General features: G+C 46.9%; 1 protein-coding gene across 18 annotated transcripts in view; it reads left to right on the top strand.

Annotated features, from left to right (window-relative positions):
• CACNA1A (calcium voltage-gated channel subunit alpha1 A) overlaps positions 1-19,208 on the top strand; it is a 2,932,691-nt gene that overhangs the window by 2,642,470 nt on the left and 271,013 nt on the right. The window contains exon 45 of one of the 18 annotated variants that reach the window (XM_069604321.1): positions 1,120-3,332. The exons of the other annotated variants lie outside the window; for them this stretch is intronic. Within the exon in view, the coding sequence (XP_069460422.1) occupies positions 1,120-1,140 (21 nt within the window). The 3' untranslated portion in view covers positions 1,141-3,332. Of the gene's footprint in view, positions 1-1,119; positions 3,333-19,208 lie in introns of those variants that run through there. 18 annotated transcript variants of the gene reach the window in all.

Here is a 19,208-nt window from a genome sequence, read left to right as displayed (position 1 = left end):
TTCAGCGCTAATAACGCTGTACATGGACTTGTGATGCGGCTGTGATTGTGTTGCCGGTACAGATACCGCCAGCTGTAATGGCGCCGTCTGTAATAGTGCCTGCTGATTTTACAATCAGTGATATTTGCGCCGGCTCCTGATCCGGCGGAGCAGTATTGGCAGTGCTAATTCCCTTACCGCCACTTTTAAGGTTTACCGGCCAACTTGTGATGAAGCCCTATATCTTTTGCATTCTTGCTCTCTATACTGATAATGCTGCTTGTACATTGGCCCATTATACCCACAACCTTTTGGACATGGATGCACTGAAGAAAGTGTACTCAATCACTTGAGCACCGTGGAAGGCATAGGCAGATCCATATGCATGGGGGGATTCATTTGAAAACAGTGCTGGCTAAACTCTTCCAGGTATTCAGTTAAATTTGTATATATGTTTTTTGATGGTGTACACCTGTTCTGGATGAAAGTCTATGAGCGCCATATAAAGTTCAGGGCATCCATGGTCATAGTGAGGACGCTTGGTTTGGCCATCCCCACACCGTCAGTTCTCTTATCTTATTCATAGTTATAAAAGACTATCCATTCAGATGTTCAAGACAAGTTCATTAATTACTTGTTCTAGTGGGTATTCAGTTTTATAGTTATCAGTTAGTCAATTAAAGACTTTTTACATTGATTTACTATGTATTTGTTGATCTTTTCTTCAACTTTTAATACATCAATGCTATGGTCATCAATACAATTATTATTTATGCATATTAGAATTTTATTCTCAAACATCTGCTTATTTCATGTTAATATCCTTATTATTGATATATTCTTAGTTGTTGTGTCATCCTCTCTTCGACATGTGTTTTGCTATGTAAATAGTTCATCATGAAGGAGTAATATCTTTGACCATATATGTTTCTCTGTGCACCTAGGATGTTGAATTATAAATAATGCTGTTTTAACATTCGTAATTGCAATTGAATAGAATTGTAAGATATGTGTTACATCTTAAGTCATATACTGTTAAATACAGGGTCAATTAATTTATTATGGTACTTGCATAACTGACTTTGCATGGTTTGTCCCCTTAGGTTTGTTTTAATTATATTTGTTTGTTGTCCTTAAAAGTTAATTAAATTGGGGCCATGATTTGAGGCGCCGGCATTGCGGTCGCTTCACTAAGAGCCTCCGTGGGACACCCGATTTTCTATCCAAACGTGCCTAAAAAATGGAGCTCAGCTGGAGGAACTAATAAGCGTCAGCTGTGGTGGAAAACCCCGAGATCAAACAGCAGAATCAGTGAGAGAAATCGGAGCTGGCAAAACCGCGAGACCTGCTAAGAACCGGGGCGCTCGCTCTGTAGCGACCCAAAATGGTGCATGCTGAGACGAACTAGCAGGGAGGATCCTCATCCACCTATAACACGGCTCTCCCCTGACTGCAGCAACGCCAGATCGCCCAGCTGGTGAAAAATAGAGCCCACCAGCAGTCGGGAGACAAAGGGGTGATTCAGGCGGCACCGGAGACATCAGAGGTGGTGATCCCTGACTGACCGGGAGTTCGCCAAGATCCGAAGCCTAGGAGGAAGAGGTGCATGCTAGGTGAAATGCTGCGACAACCCAGCAGCAAAAGACAGGCTGCTAAAGGTACCAATTGAGCCGCCCACACAGGGCTTGGGGAGAATAATGACGGAAGCGACCGTGAACGGAGAAGGAACCGCCACAGGCTAATCGCTGTGAGGAGAGGCCCACGAACAGCGGCCCTAGTAGCTACAACAACGGGTCTCCTCCAAAAGCCCTGGAGTACTCGACACTGTACGCTCGGGCCACGGCGCCACTGAAGAATGCTCTGCCACACACCACGTGGCACGCTCTGGTGGTAACTGCAGCCACCCCCAACCTCGACTCCCGCCAGCGATGCCAACTCCTCAAAAGCAAGGTCGAGCCGGAAAGACAGCACAGCCTGGCCTGCACTTGTATCCACATCAATAAGAGACTCTGTTGCGGCCGCTGCTTCTCCACCAGCTTAGCCGGAACGGCAAGGCCAACATCTGGCCCATGTTACCGGGCCAGGAGGGAACCACTGGCCTGCCCCTCTGCCTATCACCTCCCCCGTCCCCTCACTGCATCCATCCACAAGGCGTAGGATTGTAGTCGCCATAAACAGCTGGGAAGGCCGGGGGCTCGGAGACCCACAGACACAGGCCGAAAACCTAGGGACTCTAAGCCCGAGCGCCTCAGCCTCACCCTAGCCACCATATCGGAGATGACTAAACATCAGAGGCCTTATAAATCTGTAGACATCACCAGCGTGTTACAGCCGCTGGAGAAGAATGTAAGTCCGACCCTGGGAGACCTCCAGGCCAATGGGCCACGAATGACAATATACAAGCCCTCCTGGTGGATATCAAGTTGGAATTTCGGAGCTGCATGACTGAAGTTTCGACCAATGTAGAATTCCTAGACAACCGAATGGGGGAAATGGAGCACAGGGTCAGCAAAACAGAGGATCAATCCCTGGCTCATGTGACACAACTCACAGACCGGCGGAGAAAACTCCAGTTGGCGGTGCAAACCGAAACCGTCAGCACCCTGGTACACGCAAGAACTCAACTTCAGCAAAAAAGTCATTAAGAAACAAGAGAAAACCTGGCACTGCTTCAGGACAGCATACAACCTGGTGCTCCTCAAGGAACTCAGAGTAAACCGCCAACAACTAATCAACACAGCCAAGTCCTCCTACTATCAGAACACCATAGCAGAAGCCGACAAAAAAAGCAGAGGCCTCTTCAAAGCGATCAACCACTGCATCAACCCACTATCTGATCCTGGCATATCACACTCCATCGAAAACTCTACCGCCATCAACACCTTCTTCGACAAAATCAGCAAGATTTTCCAGCACATAGACACCAGCTCTGCGTCCACAGTCCCACCTCACGTCCCTTCTCGCAAACTCTCCACACCCTGGACAACATTCAAGACACTCTCTACAGACGGCCATGTAGGAACCCTGGCCACCCTCAAAGCCACATCGTATACAGACGACATCCTCCCAGCATCAATCCTCAAGACCCTCCCTGCAGAAGCTCTCCTTCCCTACCTAGTGATCATCAACAGCTGTATAACTCAAGGCGCCTTCCCATTGACCTTAAAGACAGGACAAATAATCCCTCTACTAAAGAAACCCACACATGATTCCGACAACCTAGGTACTACTGCCCCATCACCCATCTTCCCTTTCTAGGTAGGATCATCAAGAAAGCGGTAATCGCATAAATGCAACAACACATCGACCCAACAATCTCCTCCAACCCTACCGATCCGGCTTCAGGTCCAGATGCAGCATGGAGTCGGCAACCATACAGATGGTCGACAACGCCCTCAACATCCTTGACGACGCGCCCTGCCTCCTGGTACTACTCGAACTCTCAGCCACTTTCGACACAGTAAAACACCAGGCACTCACGGACACCCTACATCAGCGCATGGGGATCAGCGGCCTTGTCCTACGCTGATTCCAGTCTTACCTCGCCAACCGCCAGCAGTTTGTTCAGATGGACTCCTCTAGATCACAAATGCTACTCCTCACCTGTGGAGTCCCGCATGGTTCCATCCTCTCCCCAATGATCCTCAATCCATACATGGAGCCGCTGGGAGCCCTCCTGGTCACACACAACATCCACATTCACCAATACACTGACGACACAGAGCCATACCTCAAGATTGACTCCATCAAGGACATTCACAGGCTCAAAACCTGCCTCTTGCTGATCCAGTCTTGGATGTCCAGTGCAAACCTGAAGCTCAAACCCTCCCAGACCGTATTCCTACTCCTCACCAACAACACTGAACACCCAGACATGCAGACCTGGCTATCAACCATAAAACCTAAGGGCTTCACCCCCAAACTCACCTCCAGCGCCATGTCTCTCGGGTTCCACATTGATAGACACCTCTACTTCAAGACACAAATAGCTGAGAAAACTCAGACAGCTTGGTATCAGCACTCCCTCCTGGGGAAAGTCAAGCCCTTCTCCCTCAGCACAGCTTTAGACACACTGAAGCAGTGGTCCTATCCCACCTGCATATGGTCGATGCCCTCCTCGAAGGCATCCCGTCGTCCCCTCTTGTGCCCCAGGGAAGTGTCCCACATGTGGCTGCCCGCCTCATCAAGGGCCTACGCAGATACGACCACATCAACCTGGCACTCATCGACCTTCACTGGCTCCCACTGCATTCACAAATCACCTTCAAGTCCTGTTGCATCATCTATAAAGCAGTCGCCCTCAAGTCACCCAGCTACATCACAGAGAGCATCTCAGACGGATAGCGCAACACCAGAAGTCAGGACACGTGCAGACTTGAAATCTGCATTTGTCAAAAAATAAGTGTTCTCTTCATACGCCCCAAAATTATGGAACCTCCTCCCCATCATTCCCGCCACTCCTACTTTTCAGAAAAGAACTCAAGACCCACCTCTTCAAGGAGTCTCTCCTCCTGAAAACCTAGCTCATCACATCACCCCGTGCCTCCTGACTAGCTAAACGATGCCTGCCCCTCTCCTCCCTGCCACCCTGTACAGCTGTACCCCTCCTCTGTGCCCCAGTGCATCCTACCCCTGCTGTATATATCTGTTCTGTTGTTACTTCTGAAAAGCGCTTTGTTATGCATCTGTAATGTTGAATACCTCTGTAAAGTGCTCTGTTGTGTATCTGTATTGTTGTATACCTCAATAAAGCTCTCCGTTGCTTCTCGAAACTAGGTCTGCGCTCAATATTTACCATAATAATAATAATCCTATAAGACAGCTAATGTCAACCCTCTTCTTAAGAAACCTGGTCTAGATCCTATCTGTCCTGTCAACTTTTGCCCTGTCTCTCTTCTACCACACTATTCCAAAATCCTAGAGTGATTAGTATTCAATCGATTAACTGACTTCCTTAATACTTATAACCTCCGGGACACTCTTCTATCTATCTGGCTTCTGACCTCTGCATTCTACCGAGACTGCTCTCCTAAATTTCAGAAACTTCATCTCTTCCTCTTGGTATGCAAACCTTTCATCTATTCTTATTCTTCTCAACCTCTCTGCTGCCTTCGATACTGTGTGGTATCTGACCTTCTCTCTACATTATTACTCCTTGGCATCAGAGAGAAGTTTTGCATCATACCTTGCCCCCAGACACTTTTCGGTGTGCTGGAACAGCTTTACCTCCCCACTCACCCCCCCCCCCCTTACTGTTTGAGTTCCCCAGAGTTATGTTCTTATTCCACTTCTCTTCACTCTCTATACTTCAGCTGTTGGCACTCTGATCTCTTCTAACAGCTTCTCCTATCAACTCTTCGCTGACAACACTCAGATCTTCTTCTGCTTTCAGTTCAATGAGCTGTTGTCAAATATTTCAAACTGTCTCCACCATCAAATATTGGCTGGCGCCTCATTCGCTCATGCTCAACTTCACTAAGACCGACGTTCTCTACTTCCCAGCTAGGCACGCTATCTCTTCCTCTCCTCTTCTTCTTCTCTTATCTCCTGGCTACCTTTCTCACTCTGCTTCCATTTGTAACCTTGGTGTCACCTTCGACCCATCACATAATGTCTCTCTCTCTTCATCTTCAAATCTGCCACGGCAGCCTGATTTAACCTCCTGAATATCAGAAAAATATGTTATCTTCCTTTCAATACTGCTGAACAGCTAATCTCCTACTTAGTCCTTTCTTGATCTGTCTACTCTGCCAGTCTTCTCTATGGCCTTCCCAACTATGCTTTTTCACGTCTGGACAAAGTCCTCAACTTTGCAGTCCACACAATTTTGAACCTTTCTCGTTTGACCTCTAGCTCCTCTGCCCGTTGCCAGATTGGCTTGCTATCTATTAAACAAAGGGCTAAGTGTAAACTTCTTCTCATCATCTTCAACACTATCCATGGACTCACCCCACCCTAGCTAGCTACTCATCTCACTCCGTTCTCTCCTCCTTGCTCATTAACATCATCATCAGCTCGCATTACTAGCCACCACACGACTCCCCTGTTTTCCCTCTCATTTCCGCTATCTCTCACTCCTTGCTGCCCTGCTCTAGAATGCTCTTCCTCTCTCTCTCCGTACTACTCCAACTCTATGACTATTTAAATCCAACCTCAAAGCTATCCTTCTTTCTGAACAACCTGTGTGCTAGCAGTCTATGCTACTACATCACCCTATTTTCCACTTCTGCTACTCTTCATGGACAACCCTACTGCACTTTTCCCTCACCCCTCCATCCTTAATTCAGCATTTTCTCCACCATCCATGTCCTATGTCATTCTGTCCTGTCCTCGTTCCTGGTTTGTTTCCACCTTCCCCTGCAACATCTGGTCTTCAAGTCACATTCCCTCACCATTGTAAAGGACCCATGTCCTCCACTCTGCTATCAATGGTAAATTATGGAAGCATTTTTGTGTAAAAAATGCATTGCTTTCCCTGTGATTTTTATTAATAAATAAATAAAGTGTGCTTAGGATCATTTATATTATATTTTTTGTAACTTTGTGGTTACAAATGCAATGTGTCCAAAGTGGGCTCCTGACAGTAGATATTTTTCTACCGTATTTCTGACTTTTACTTGTGCACTTGGGCATTTTACTGCATATTGCCATGAAGAGTACCATAAAATAACTGCACCAGAATATTTTCGCCTGTCCTTTTGCCATGTTGTCCGTTGGCCTTCTGCCTGTCCTCTTGGCTCTGGAATTTCCGTATATGCAAAGCGCTTTCCCAGGCAAAGCCTCTGGTTCCATGGGCAGAAGTGGTGGTTTTTGTGCGTGGCCGGATGTAAGGGCTGGGACTGTCTGGTTCCAGCCACATCTGTGCCCTGCATGTTTGTTACTGGGCAGAATGCGTGGCCAGTGGCTATCTATGATTGCATAGATTTCTGCGGAGCAGACTACCTCAGGCGATCTCCAGGTAACAAATAAAACCGGATTCAATGGAGGTCACCACAGTCAGGTGGCAACAGGCGATCTTCGTTTGGTGAACAAAGGAACAGGTCCTGCATGGCTTCCATTGAGTATAGAAGTCTGAAAATGCAGGGGCAGCCGTCTTGTAGCACAAGTTGAAGATAATCCAAGGTCCAAGGATGCATTCAGAACGGCAATGACAGCAGCGGGGTCTTCCGCTAGATCTGTGAGTGAGCTCCAGGAGTTTTATGTTAAACTTCCCTTTTTGGTTTTCTCCAAAGTGAATGTGACGTTGAGAGTGAGGTCATCCTTCCTCATCCTTTGTCGCAAATTAGTCTCATATTTCCATCTCTCTCAAAAGATCCATCTTCATGTGTTTTTACCACTGTCTCACCCTTCCAACGCTCAGATGAATGATGGCAGGAAAGATGGACAGCTTTGTGTGGGTTATGCTGATGCCGGTGTTGGCAGGGCTTTGACCAAACAGAACCTATCAAGGTAGATCGTCCTTTGCATCTTGGAATGCTACCATCTGGCTGGAAAGGATGTTCCTGATGGTCTCAAAGCTCATTTGACTAGAGGACTGGCTGCCTCCTCATCCCTGCAGAGTGAAGTGTTTATCCTGGTAATTTGTCAGGCTGCTTCGTGGTTGTTGCTGCACACCTTTGCCAACATTAACTGCTTGGTTTCCCAATCAGGGAAGAATGCTTGTTTTGGTTAAGTGGTCCTCCAAAGCTTCCTGGTATATGTGATGTCCTTGCTCTCCTCCCTCCTCTATATCTATATACTGCATTCGTAATGTATCATAGATGGGGAATCCGCAGGAGGTAGCAATCCATTAGAATAACTAATTACTTACAGATCAGTTATGTTCTTTCTGGTGAATGTTCATCCCAAATAAGAGCAACTCTTGGATAGCCTGAGTAAGAAGGTGTATGTAAATTCTGCTCTTCGTCTACATCAGCCTAATGCTGATGCCTTATTAGCAGCAGCTAATAAACGCCTGTGGAAGGCGTTGTCTTGTCTCATTTTCAAGCGTACCTTTCACCTGATCGCCTAGCAGCTTTTCACTAAGGTCTGTCCGATACCTATTTCATTGTTCATCATCTCCTAGAGGCTTCCGTACATCATATAGATAAAGCTGCTTGGGGCATGTGCTTAGTAACAGATACAGAGAGATCAGGACTACTTGCAAGTGACAAATTCTCCCAGAGCATGCAAGGTGAGGTCTTAGATTTTCTTTTTGAAGGTACAGAGCTCTTTAAAAGTAGCATAGATGAAGAACTCAATAAGAGCAAAGGTTCCCCCTTTGCCACCAAGTTTCCAGTGGTTCTTACAAAGGCACAGCAGAAATCATTTCAGTCATTTTCCAGCAAGTGGCAGGATTTCACATCTAGAACTTCTGGTAATGTAATATTCTAACAGTATTTGGATACAAACCAATGTTGAGTAGTAATACACAAGAACCATAACTGTTTAACCACCCCCACCCTCGACCCTCTCCTACCTCTTATACTGACACATTATAAATCAGAATCAAACTGAATCACTTCTAAAAATCTCACCCAAATGTCCTCAAAAATGTACATGTCTTCTGACTTCTGTAAATAACCCTCTTCATTAACGATAGATTATTAATTTCTTGTATCCACCCATCCACAGAAGGACGTGCAGGAAATTTCCAATTCCTTAGGATTAGTTTCTTAGCCATCAAGGCTGCTCTGAATAACCATTTCTTTTGGGAATATGGCAGATCCTCATGCAGGGTATCCCCTCCCAGTACCAGTGTCTCAAATGCATAGTCCACTGGAGCCTGTTGAAGATACCAATCAATTCACCAAAGAAAGAAATGTCAGCCGATTTCACTCCCACAGCATGTGTTCCAGAATCCCAGTCCTATGTGTGCAGCCTCAGCCCGCCTCTCAATCAATGAGCCCTCTCTTACATGGGGTACAATAAACTTTATACACATTTTTTATCTGCATTGACCTCTCACCTAAACTCAAAGAGGATAGTGAAATGTTATCACAACTCTTCACCCAATGTGTTTCAGAAATCTCCTCCTTCAATCTATGCCACCATGTTTCCACTAAAGATGTGTTGCCTTCCTTGGAAAACACAATCAGGGTCATCACGAGTTGGGCGGTAACCCTTAAATGCGACAGTAATGTTATTACCGCTGCATTAAAGGGTCTGCCAAATCACAGGTTTGGCAGTATTTACCCCCAGCTCTGAGCTGGGGGGAAATCCACCGGGAATTTTCAAATTTTTGGCGCTATTACCGCGTGGTAGACCATTAGTCGTCGGCTCAGTATACAGCAAATTGAACCAACAAAACATTTTCTTTTTCCAAAAGCATTTTTCCAAAAGCGATAACCATATGGACCTTTAAAAAGTAACCCCAGTCAGTCCGGTCTAAGGCTTTCTCTGAATCTAATGAAAGAACCACAGCTCCCTTCTCTAATCCATTAGCCTCAGTAATCATCTGAATGAGTCTGCATTTTCATGGCGAAGCCGGGTCTGCGCATTTAAGGGAAGCGCTTAAGGGCTCCTTCCTGTCTTTTCCCTGTCCTTTCCATGGACTTGTCTATGGACTTTGCCTGCAGCCTACCCTCCTGGTCACCCAGCGTTCTTTGCAACACCTTGTTGCAGAGTCACGGCACAAAGGTAAGGTGTGCACGCACCTCCGCTTGCCCCTCCTGTTCCATGTCCTGCCTTCCCTTCTGAACCTACCGAATAACCCATTACCGTAGTTATCTTGACTTTGCAGCACCAACGTGACTCTTTCACTGCCCTCCATCACCAGTTGACTCTTGTTTCGGCCTCTCTACCTGTCAGTGGACCATAACCCTCAGTGTCACAACAATCATTCGCGTTTTGGGCACATGTTATTTTGCATGCCATCATCTTCATGAGCTGGTCATCTACAGTCTCTAATTCCACCGCAGTGGAATCTTGTAACTTAACACTGTTAATACTGCTTGTCTTTGCACTAATTTTGTATACCACACATCTGCCCTCCATTGCTTTGGGGGATTTACCCGTACCTCATTCATGTTTCACCCTTCCTCTAAATAAACTCACTGCATATGCTTGATCCATTATCTATGCATGTTCCTGTGTTGCATTCCCTGTTTTTAACTTACCTTGATTGCCTACTTCTGCATAATTTGTGCCTTGTACACCTGCTCTGACCCTTCCTCTTCTCTCCCCCCTTTTCTCCCCTTGCGCCATTCCCTCTCCCCTCTGGTCGTCTTCCTCCCTCTCTCTACTCATTCCTTAAATGCCTAAGCGTGCCCGCCTCTGTCGAGACCTGGTCCCGTTACGGCCTGACAATGCCATTTGCCTGTCCACTTCTTGCCCCTGCCTTCGTGACCTTCCTACCCCTGCTCTGCGCTGACCCTACGCACGCTCTTGAGGTGCCTACCCTGTCCTATGTACCACAAACCCACCCTCTTCTACTTCCCACCCTTCTTCCTACTCTCACTTGCATGCATCTCCCCCTCCTCTGGGGACCTAGAGACTTCCTAGAGGTCTTCCCTCCTTGCACTTACTCCTATCATCTGTTCCTTGACCGATGATAGTAGCTTGTCTGTCCCCCCTCTACCCTTTGTTCTCCTTTCCCCCTCCTCTGCTTCTAAATTTATCTGATGAATTTGGCTCAGCAGTTGTCTTGTTCCTCCTCACCCCCTCTATCCCTGCCTCCCTACCAACCCTCCTCTTGTATTCCTCCTGCACTGCGTAAATTGTCGACAGACATAGTAATGTTACTGCTTGCTTTGTTCTCCTTCTCCATTCCCTCCTACCCTACTTGTTTTTTGGCACTTGCACTATCAGAAATGTTGTCAGGCCTATTATGGTAGTTATTTTCCACATTCTATATTGCTCAAGGACTTTACTGAATGTACTGTATTTCCTATGTTCCCTCCCTCCTTGAAGCGCTTTGAAACACTTCTGTGTATAGGCGCTATATAAATAAACAATCATATCATATCATGACAGATGTCTGCCCTTTACAAAGCCTGTTTGATTCGGCTTGACCAATCTTGGCAGAATATTTTCCAACTTTCTTGTCATAGATTTTGATAAAATCTTATTAGCAGTATTGGACAGACTAATTGGTCTGTAGTTTCCTGGGGATGTTGAGGACTTATCCTTTTAAGAAGAACTGATATAATAGCTTGACGAGTTGACTGAATTAGAATTCCTATATCTTTTGAGGCATTTTACATCTCTCCCATTAACCTTAACACAGTGTCTGGCATTTTTCTATAAAACTCCATTGGGAGGCAATCAGGGAGAGGGCATTAATGATATGATATGATCTGATATGGCATTTGTAACGCGCCTATACACAAATGTTTCAAGGTGCGACGAGGCAAGGAAGGGGGAGCAGAGGGAGGACAGAGATCTTACTAGGCCACGTGACACTGAGATCGTGCAAATGCAGGTGAGGGGCGAGGGGGAAAGTGCCAGGGGAATGGAGAGGGGGCAGTGCTGTGCATGGGATCAAAACAATAACAAGAAGTGCAGATAGAAGGTGTTCAAAAGTGCAGGTAGGGGGACTGTAGGGCTACAGATACAGACCCAAGTGCAAGGGTTGCCGTGAAGCAGTGCTGGTGTGCAACTGGGAGGGCATTGACCGAAATCAGATGGTAGCCAGGTGACCAGTGCAGTATCAGAGAGGAAATCAGCAGGGTAGAGGAAGAGAGAAGGCAGAAGCAAAGAGGAAGGTCTTGAGGTGCTTCCGGAACCCGAGATGGATCTCCTCAAATTTCAGAGAGGCTGTTCCAGAGGGAGGCCCCAGCCGAAGAAAGAGATCTACCACCATCTCGTTGCTTGGCGAAGCAACACACCCTGGGGGAGTTGGAGGTGGAGGAGGAAGAGCTCGAGTAGGAAAGTATTTACAAAGAGAGAGTTGGAGATATTGTGGACCCAAGCCCCAGAAGGCCATGTGGACAATTCAGAGGGTCTTGAGTGTAATAGTTGCAGCCACTGGAATCCAATGCAGAGATGTCAGTGGTTGAAAGATAAGATCCCTGGACTGGAGGCCAATGACAAGTCTTGCAGTCCTGTCCTGGTTGAGTTGCAGATAGTAGATGCAGGCTGATTTAGAAAGAGGCTGTTCCAGTAGTCCAGCCTAGAGAGAACCAGAGCTCTAGAAACAGTGAGTTTCTGGGGGAAGGAGAGAAAAAGAAGAATACCACAGAGGATGTGAAGTTGGTAGTTTGACTTCTTAGAGACGTCCAAGATGTGTGGAGAAAAGGAGAGTATGTAGTCGAAGATGGCCCTGAGGTTCTTAGCCTCACCGGTGGGAGCAGGAAGATGGTCAAGGGAGGCTGACCAGAGAGTGACAGGAAAAGAGGGTGCTGGTGTGCCGATGAGGAGAATCGCTGTCTTACTGGCATTAAGGCAAAGAACGTTGGCGGCATACCACTCCTGGATAGCAGACAGACAGTCAGAGATGAGAGAAGGAGAAGAGGTTGCAGAGGGGAGCCTGAAAATGAGCTGAGTGTCATCCGCATAGCACAGATAGTTGGAGCTGAGAGCAGCAATGCGGTGGACGAGAGGTGCCAGGTGTTGGTTGAACATCCAGGGAGAGAGGTTAGACCCCTGGGCAACACCACAGGTAGAGAGTGAGATAGAGGAAAGGAAGGACCCAAGTTGGACGAGGTCAGCCAGGCCAGGGCCTGATCGGTGATACTCAGGTTATCACAGAGACGATTGAGCAGGATGGCATGGTTGACCGTGTCAAAGGCAGTAGAGAGATTGAGTAAGCTGAGGACAGAGGGGAGATTAGAATCAGGGTTAGACAGCAGGTCCTCACAGATGTTCAGGAGAGCAGTTTCTGTGCTTCTGGCTGCTCTGAAGCCAGACTGATGGTCATGGAGACAACAAACAGATTCAGTTTGAAGATTAAGCTGTGAGATGGTCAGCTTTTCCAGGAAAGGAGTGATGGAGATAGGGCTATGGGTAGCCGGGCAGGAGGTGTCGGCTGAGGGTTTCTTGAGAAGATGGTACAGGAGAGTGCTTCAGGCCGGAAGGGAAGACTCCAGCGGTAAAGGAGGGGTTGCAGAAGTTAGCCAGGGCAGGAGCAAGGATGTCAATGTGGTCCTTGATGGTTTTGGAAGAACGGGGGAGAACCTGTTTTGACAAGACTTTCATAGTTCAGAAACCTTGTCAGGGGAGAACAGAGGAAAGGGAGAAAAAGAGGGAGGAGAGTTGGCCACAGGGGGGTCAGAGGTAGAGGAAAGGGCAGCAGGAGGAGGAGGAGCAGAAGACGAGAGGGTGGACAGGATGTTCTGGGTTTTAGAGATTAAATGAGAAGCAAGGGCCGTGCACAGGGCTTGGCAGGGAACAGGAGAGGTAGAGACTGCAGCAAGATTGGCCAGCTCCTTGCAGATTTTAAAGAGTTCGGCCGAGTTGTTAGATGCTGCAGAGACACAGGCTTGGATGTGGGCTCTCTTCTTAGTGCAGACAAAGAGCCGGTATTGCCTTTGTATTGCCTTTGGAGCAGGCAGCAGGCCAGTTTGTCAGAGGATGGACAAGAAGCTAGCCATTTCCTCTCAGGCACCCTGCACTTGCGGTTAAGGGTGATGAGGTCAGAGTCATACCAGGAGTTGCACTTGGCTTTAGGCTTCAAGCGGATCCTCATGACAGGGGCAAGAACATCAAGAGTATCAGAGATTGAAGAGTGGAGCATGGAGAGTGCTGTGTCAGGATGTGAGTCAGCCAGAGGGGGAAGAAGGGGAGAGAAAGTGGCAGCGAAAGCCAACACTGACACACGCTTCATGGGTCGGATGACCGAGAAGGTAGTTGGCAGTGCTGGAGTTGGCTTGGCCTGAGAGGGAGAGATGGGAGGAAAGGAGAAAGTGATCACTCCAGGAGAGAGAAGTGGTGAGGGGGAGAGGGGGAGAGGGGGAGGTTTGAGGAGATCAAAACATACAGAGTGTACCCTGCAGAGTGAGTTGGGCCAGAGGGGATAATAGAAAGAGAGAGAGAGACGTAGAGGTCACGGAAGAGTCCAGAGGAGGGACAGGAAGCATCCAGGTGGATGTTAATGTCTTCAAGAAGGAGGAGGTGAATAGTCAAGGCCAGGAGGGAGGAGGAGAGGTCTGCCCACTGAGAGAAGAAGGAGGTAATCTGACCAGGTGGCCGATAGATAGTAACCACAATAAGAAAGTAGTCAGGAGATAGAGAGAGAGCCTGCAGATAAGACATTCAAAAGAGGAGTAGGCCTGCATAGGAATGACAGAGGCATGGATCCACTCCAGGGCGATCAAGGCTACACCCCCTCTGGAACGGTCAGATCTGGGCACGGAGAGGATCGTTTATCCATCAGGGAGGAGAGTGTCAAAGCTTGTGACAGAGCTGGCCGTGAACCAATTAAGTTCTTCCAGGAGGCCGCATATGACAGAGGAGTATTTGACAGCTGAGCGAGAGTTAAGAGTGGCAATATGGAGAAGGTTTCCAACCTTGAAAGACTTCCGGGGTGGGGTACAAATCAGAGGTATGCCCTGCAGAGGTGTAGAAGGAGCCCGAGGGGGGGGGGCAGAAGAGGAAGGAGGACAGGGCAAGGTAGCCAAGGAGGAGCCAGAGGGGGGAGGCAAAGAAGCCAAAGAAGGGAGAGAAGGGACAGCAGGAGAAGAAAGGAAATTGATGAGGCGCAGGAAGCGTCTATCAAAGAGGAGAAGGTTTATCTTTGTTTAGGCTGTACACTGATTTTTTGAACTCATCACACAAACTGTCTTCCTCCAGACAAGCCTTCTCCAGCTCAGTTAACCCAGGCAAAGGCAAGCGATGTAAAATACTTGAAGCTTCTCTGGTTATGTCTCTACCCAAGGAATACAACATTTGTTAGAACGATATAAATTCAACATGAATCTCTTTGGGATCAAATGTCAGAACACCTGAAACCTTCACTATTGCTGAAATCACTCTATCCTTCTCTAATAAACGAAACCTATGCGTAAACAGTCTTTTACATTTCTCTCCTTCCTCGTAATAGGAGCACCCGGTTCGGAACAGTGAATATTCGGCTCTTTCAGAGAACAGTCTATTCAATTCATATTTGACCTGCCATAATTCTTTTTTTATCATCATCCGGTGAGATTATGACTAAACTCTCAAGATCCTGAATCTTAATTTCCATAGAACTGATATTTTCCAGACTTTCTTGAATTTAGACAGACAACTTGACTGATCCCAGTTTCATGCGCATGAAGCAATGAACTAAGGGCTTCTTCCATCAACCCCCAACCTCATCAACCCCGCTCTACGAAAAGTCAAAAAGATATTTCAATCCGGGTCACCTTTAGCCCAGATGGGGGCTGCATTTTGGGTTTCAAATAAGGCTGGGCATCAATTTCATTGGATCGTTGGGTCCTATCCCTAGTCTCAAAAGGCTCCAGGCTATCCATTTCTCTGTGTCTCTTTGCCCCTCCACATTTGCTATAAAGGCTGTACGACTCTCAGCCATGAGCTTCAGAACCTTTTGTCCATGAAAGCACTGGAGCCTGTTCCCAAAAATGAAACTGGTCAGGGATTTTCCTCCAAGCTATTGACTGCTTTGAAAAGGAACTAGACAGATATGAGAACAGTGTTAAACTTTTTTCCCTACAATTTCTTCCTTCTCCTAGCAATATTCAAGCTAGCCACTTCTGATCAAATTCATTCTTCCATTTCCCAGGAGGACTAGTTGTGTGCAGTGGACCTAAAGGATACTTACCGGAATGTTCCTATTTGGTCTCTCCACAAAAGCTCTCTTTGGCTGCCTACAATGGGTGTATTGCCAATACAGGGTTTACCACTGGTTGTTTCAATGTGGCCCCGTGTTTACCAAGCTTATGACAGCTATTGTAACTCACCTTTGGATGAATGGCATTACTATTTGTCATTATTCAAACGATTTGCTGTTAAGGGCTCTCTTGGCAAAGGAGTTGTTTGACCTTCTCTTCATGCTTGGCCTCTGAGTGAAACATACAATGTTGAAGCTTTTTCCCAGCAATAGGCAGTTTATAGAATTAATCCAGAACTCTAGTATTCACCACATCGGACAGCGTGGCAGACATCAGAGAGACAGTTTAATTCTTCCTTTCCAGGAGCCAGGTATCAAATGTTTGGTCTCAGAAGCTTCTGAACTTCATGGAATCCTGCAATCTTGTGGTGCACTTCACAGATTGAGGATGTGAAGGATTCAGCTTCACTTGGCAAAAACCTGGGACCATTTGTGAGAGTCTCAGTCAGCCTGGGTGTCGGTACCCAAGTCACTACGGCAGTACCTACTCTGCTGGCCCAGGTAGGGGAACCTGGCCAAGGGCATGCCATTCTCAGATCTCCCCAGGAGGTTGTAATTGTGATAGACTCCTCGATTCAATATCTGTGGTCTCCCTCAGATTGGCAGGATAACATCAATGTCTTCAAACTCTGAGTCATCTTTTTAGTAGGACTTTTCTTTCGTTCACCACAAGAAGGTTGTGCCGAACCACACATACACCACCACTTTTATGTTCTCCATCATCAGGAAAGGGGAATCAGGTTGCCTGTTTTGTGCAGGCTAGCTGTGGAGATCTGGGAATTTGCCCTAGGTTATCACACCGTCACATCTTGTTCTGGGTGATTTATCTTTCCGGGATGAACAATGAGGCAGGAGGCTGTCTTTGTAGACTGCTTCATGCGACCACAATTAGGAACTTCATCCTTAGGTTCTGTTTCATATCTTCCAGCTGTGGGGGATGCTTCAGACAGACATGTTTCCCAGGGTGTCCGATGGCAAGTGCAGGAACTTTACCTCCCATAGTGGTTAGGGTTCAAGCTCCTTTGGGGATGCATGGAACGTGCTATCATCCAGCAGGACAATCTATGTTTTCCCACCGATTCTACCCCATTGGTCTGCCAGGTCATGATTCTCAGAACTAATGACTCCCTAGCTGGCTGGGCATTTCTCCCAGTCTTCCCTCAGATCCTGTCTCACCAGGGAGAGAAGGTTCTTCACTCCTCCCCTAGAATACTTAATTTGGTTACAACTGGGAAGTGCTGAATCTTTAATGAATTGTCTGTTTCTACCGATAGCCCAGGAGTTGGGCACCATTTTGAGGGGTTAAAATGCCACTTCCCACCTCTTCCCACCAACCAGGGCTTCCCATCCTGTCTACGATTTAAACGTAGTGCTTTTGAACATTTCACACTGATATTCTGAGCATTCTCAGCTGACATCAACATTACTTCAGTGAGGTGTATCAGTGAAATTCAAGCCATAGCAACTTTGGACCCTTATGCTACTTTACATAGAGGCAAGGTGGTGCTCTGCGTAAACCAAAGTTTCTTCCCAAATTTGTGTCTTCTTTTCACATCAAGTAAGGCACTTGTTTGCCAGGCATATTTTACAAACATCAATTAGAGGCTGAACTGGTGTTCCACTCCCTAAATGTTCCAAGGACTCTGAATTTTTTCCTTGACAGGACAATGTCCTTTGGAAAGGATAACAATCTCCTTGTTACATTTGGTATTCTTCTGCTAGGTAAGAAAGCATCAGAGGTGTCTATTACCACACAGATCATTTCCTGTCTCTCAGAATCTTATTCCTTAGAGGGCAAGGCTTCCTCAAGGAGCATCCATGTTCATACAATCAGGGCTAAAGCCATGGTGATTGAGTTTCAGTGACAAGTTCACTCTGACTTTATTGGCAAAGCTTCAACTTGGTCATTTTTGTGTGCTATTAATAAGCATTACTGCATAAACACCAGCACTGGTTCGAGTGCTAGATTTGGCCAGGCTGTCCTCCAATATATTTTTATTTGTGTGGGGTTTTCCCACTGGGAGAATGGTGCTTGATATTCTCAAGTAAATGAGAAGGATAGGGGATGCAATGTGGGAGTGAAGAAAATAATTGGCTTTCCTCATACACCTGCTCTCCATCCCCCGAAGAAGATGTAGTTTTGTATCCTGTCAAATGCAGCAGGAAATAGACTGTGGTTGTTTCCATTGGGCAGAGTCAGTATGTTCTTGGCCATGCCCCCTGTGGATCCAGGGGCTCTGCCCCCAACATTTCAATTTAGAGGAATGTTTTTCTGTACAAATGTGCAAGACCTGTCCAGTGGAATGGACATGCATACGTATGGAGAAAAAGGGGACTCCAGACTAGGAGTATAGTAGTCACTGCTGTGAATAGCTTTTACTACTGTTCTAATGTCTACAGTTTATTGGGGCATATATAGATACAGAGTGAGACACTGACTTTCCTCCCCCAGAGAGTGGCATGCACCCATGCCATGGTAGCCCTCTTCCAATGAAAATAGACTTCCAGTTGGGGTTTTCTATCTGGAGTTTAATTGAGGTTTGTTGGACTCATGGCATCTTGCATCTTCATGGTCCCAGGAGCAAAACCGTGGATGCAGTCACTGCAGTTGTCCCTGTGGAGTCAGCAATCCCAGTACAACCAAGATATGTGGGTCATTATTCAGATATCCCTACAGGTCTGCAAGGACTTGTACATTGGGTAACCATGACCAACCCCCTTTGTGGCCCTGTCCCGTTAACCGTGGCCAAGTTTCATGCTGATTACTGATGTCCAGGCAGTTTGTCTGGCGTTGCACTCCTTACCAACAATAAGAGGTTTGACTGTGCAGGTCTAAGTAGACAATACCACCGCCCTGCCCTACATCAACACGATGTGCAGTGTGGGATTGCTCAGGCTTTGCCAGTAGGTCATTCTCCCGTTGTTTTAGACAATCAAGGACATTGTGTCACATCGCGCTGGCAGTCTGAACACTCAGGCAGATGCTCTTGAATCGTGTCTCTGAAGTTTCCCACAAGTGAAGTTTAACAGGAAAATTGTGGAGCATCCGGCTCCAACATGAAATGTGAGACCTTCTGCTTCATGGAAGTCCCACTCCAGTACTTCTGGGGAGCTCTGTTTTTTTCTAAGACTTTTACTTGGTGTACATGTTCGCTCCATTCCACTGATTCCTTTAGTTATGGTGGGGCTGAAGCAGAGCAGAACAACTTTGATCTTGATCCCTTCAGACTTGCCATGGAGTACCTGGTACCTAGTCATGCTATTCTGCCCTTCTTGGGGATACCCATCTTGAATGATCTGATGGAAGCTTGCGCCAGTGTCCCTCACCCCAATGCTAGGGCACTGAGCCTTCATGTCTAGTTATTAAGATGGTGGGGTACAAGGACAGAAATCTATTTGAGGAGGTTCTTGGTGTGATGCTCTTTGCAAGGTGTCTGTCCACCAAGCCAGGCGAAGTTGGTGCCAGGACACATAGTCTGAC

This window comes from Ambystoma mexicanum, chromosome 3q (genome assembly GCF_040938575.1).
Source record: "Ambystoma mexicanum isolate Mex_15411 chromosome 3q, UKY_AmexF1_1, whole genome shotgun sequence".
NCBI classification, from domain to species: domain Eukaryota; kingdom Metazoa; phylum Chordata; class Amphibia; order Caudata; family Ambystomatidae; genus Ambystoma; species Ambystoma mexicanum.
This window is presented reverse-complemented; position numbering and strand designations above follow the sequence as displayed.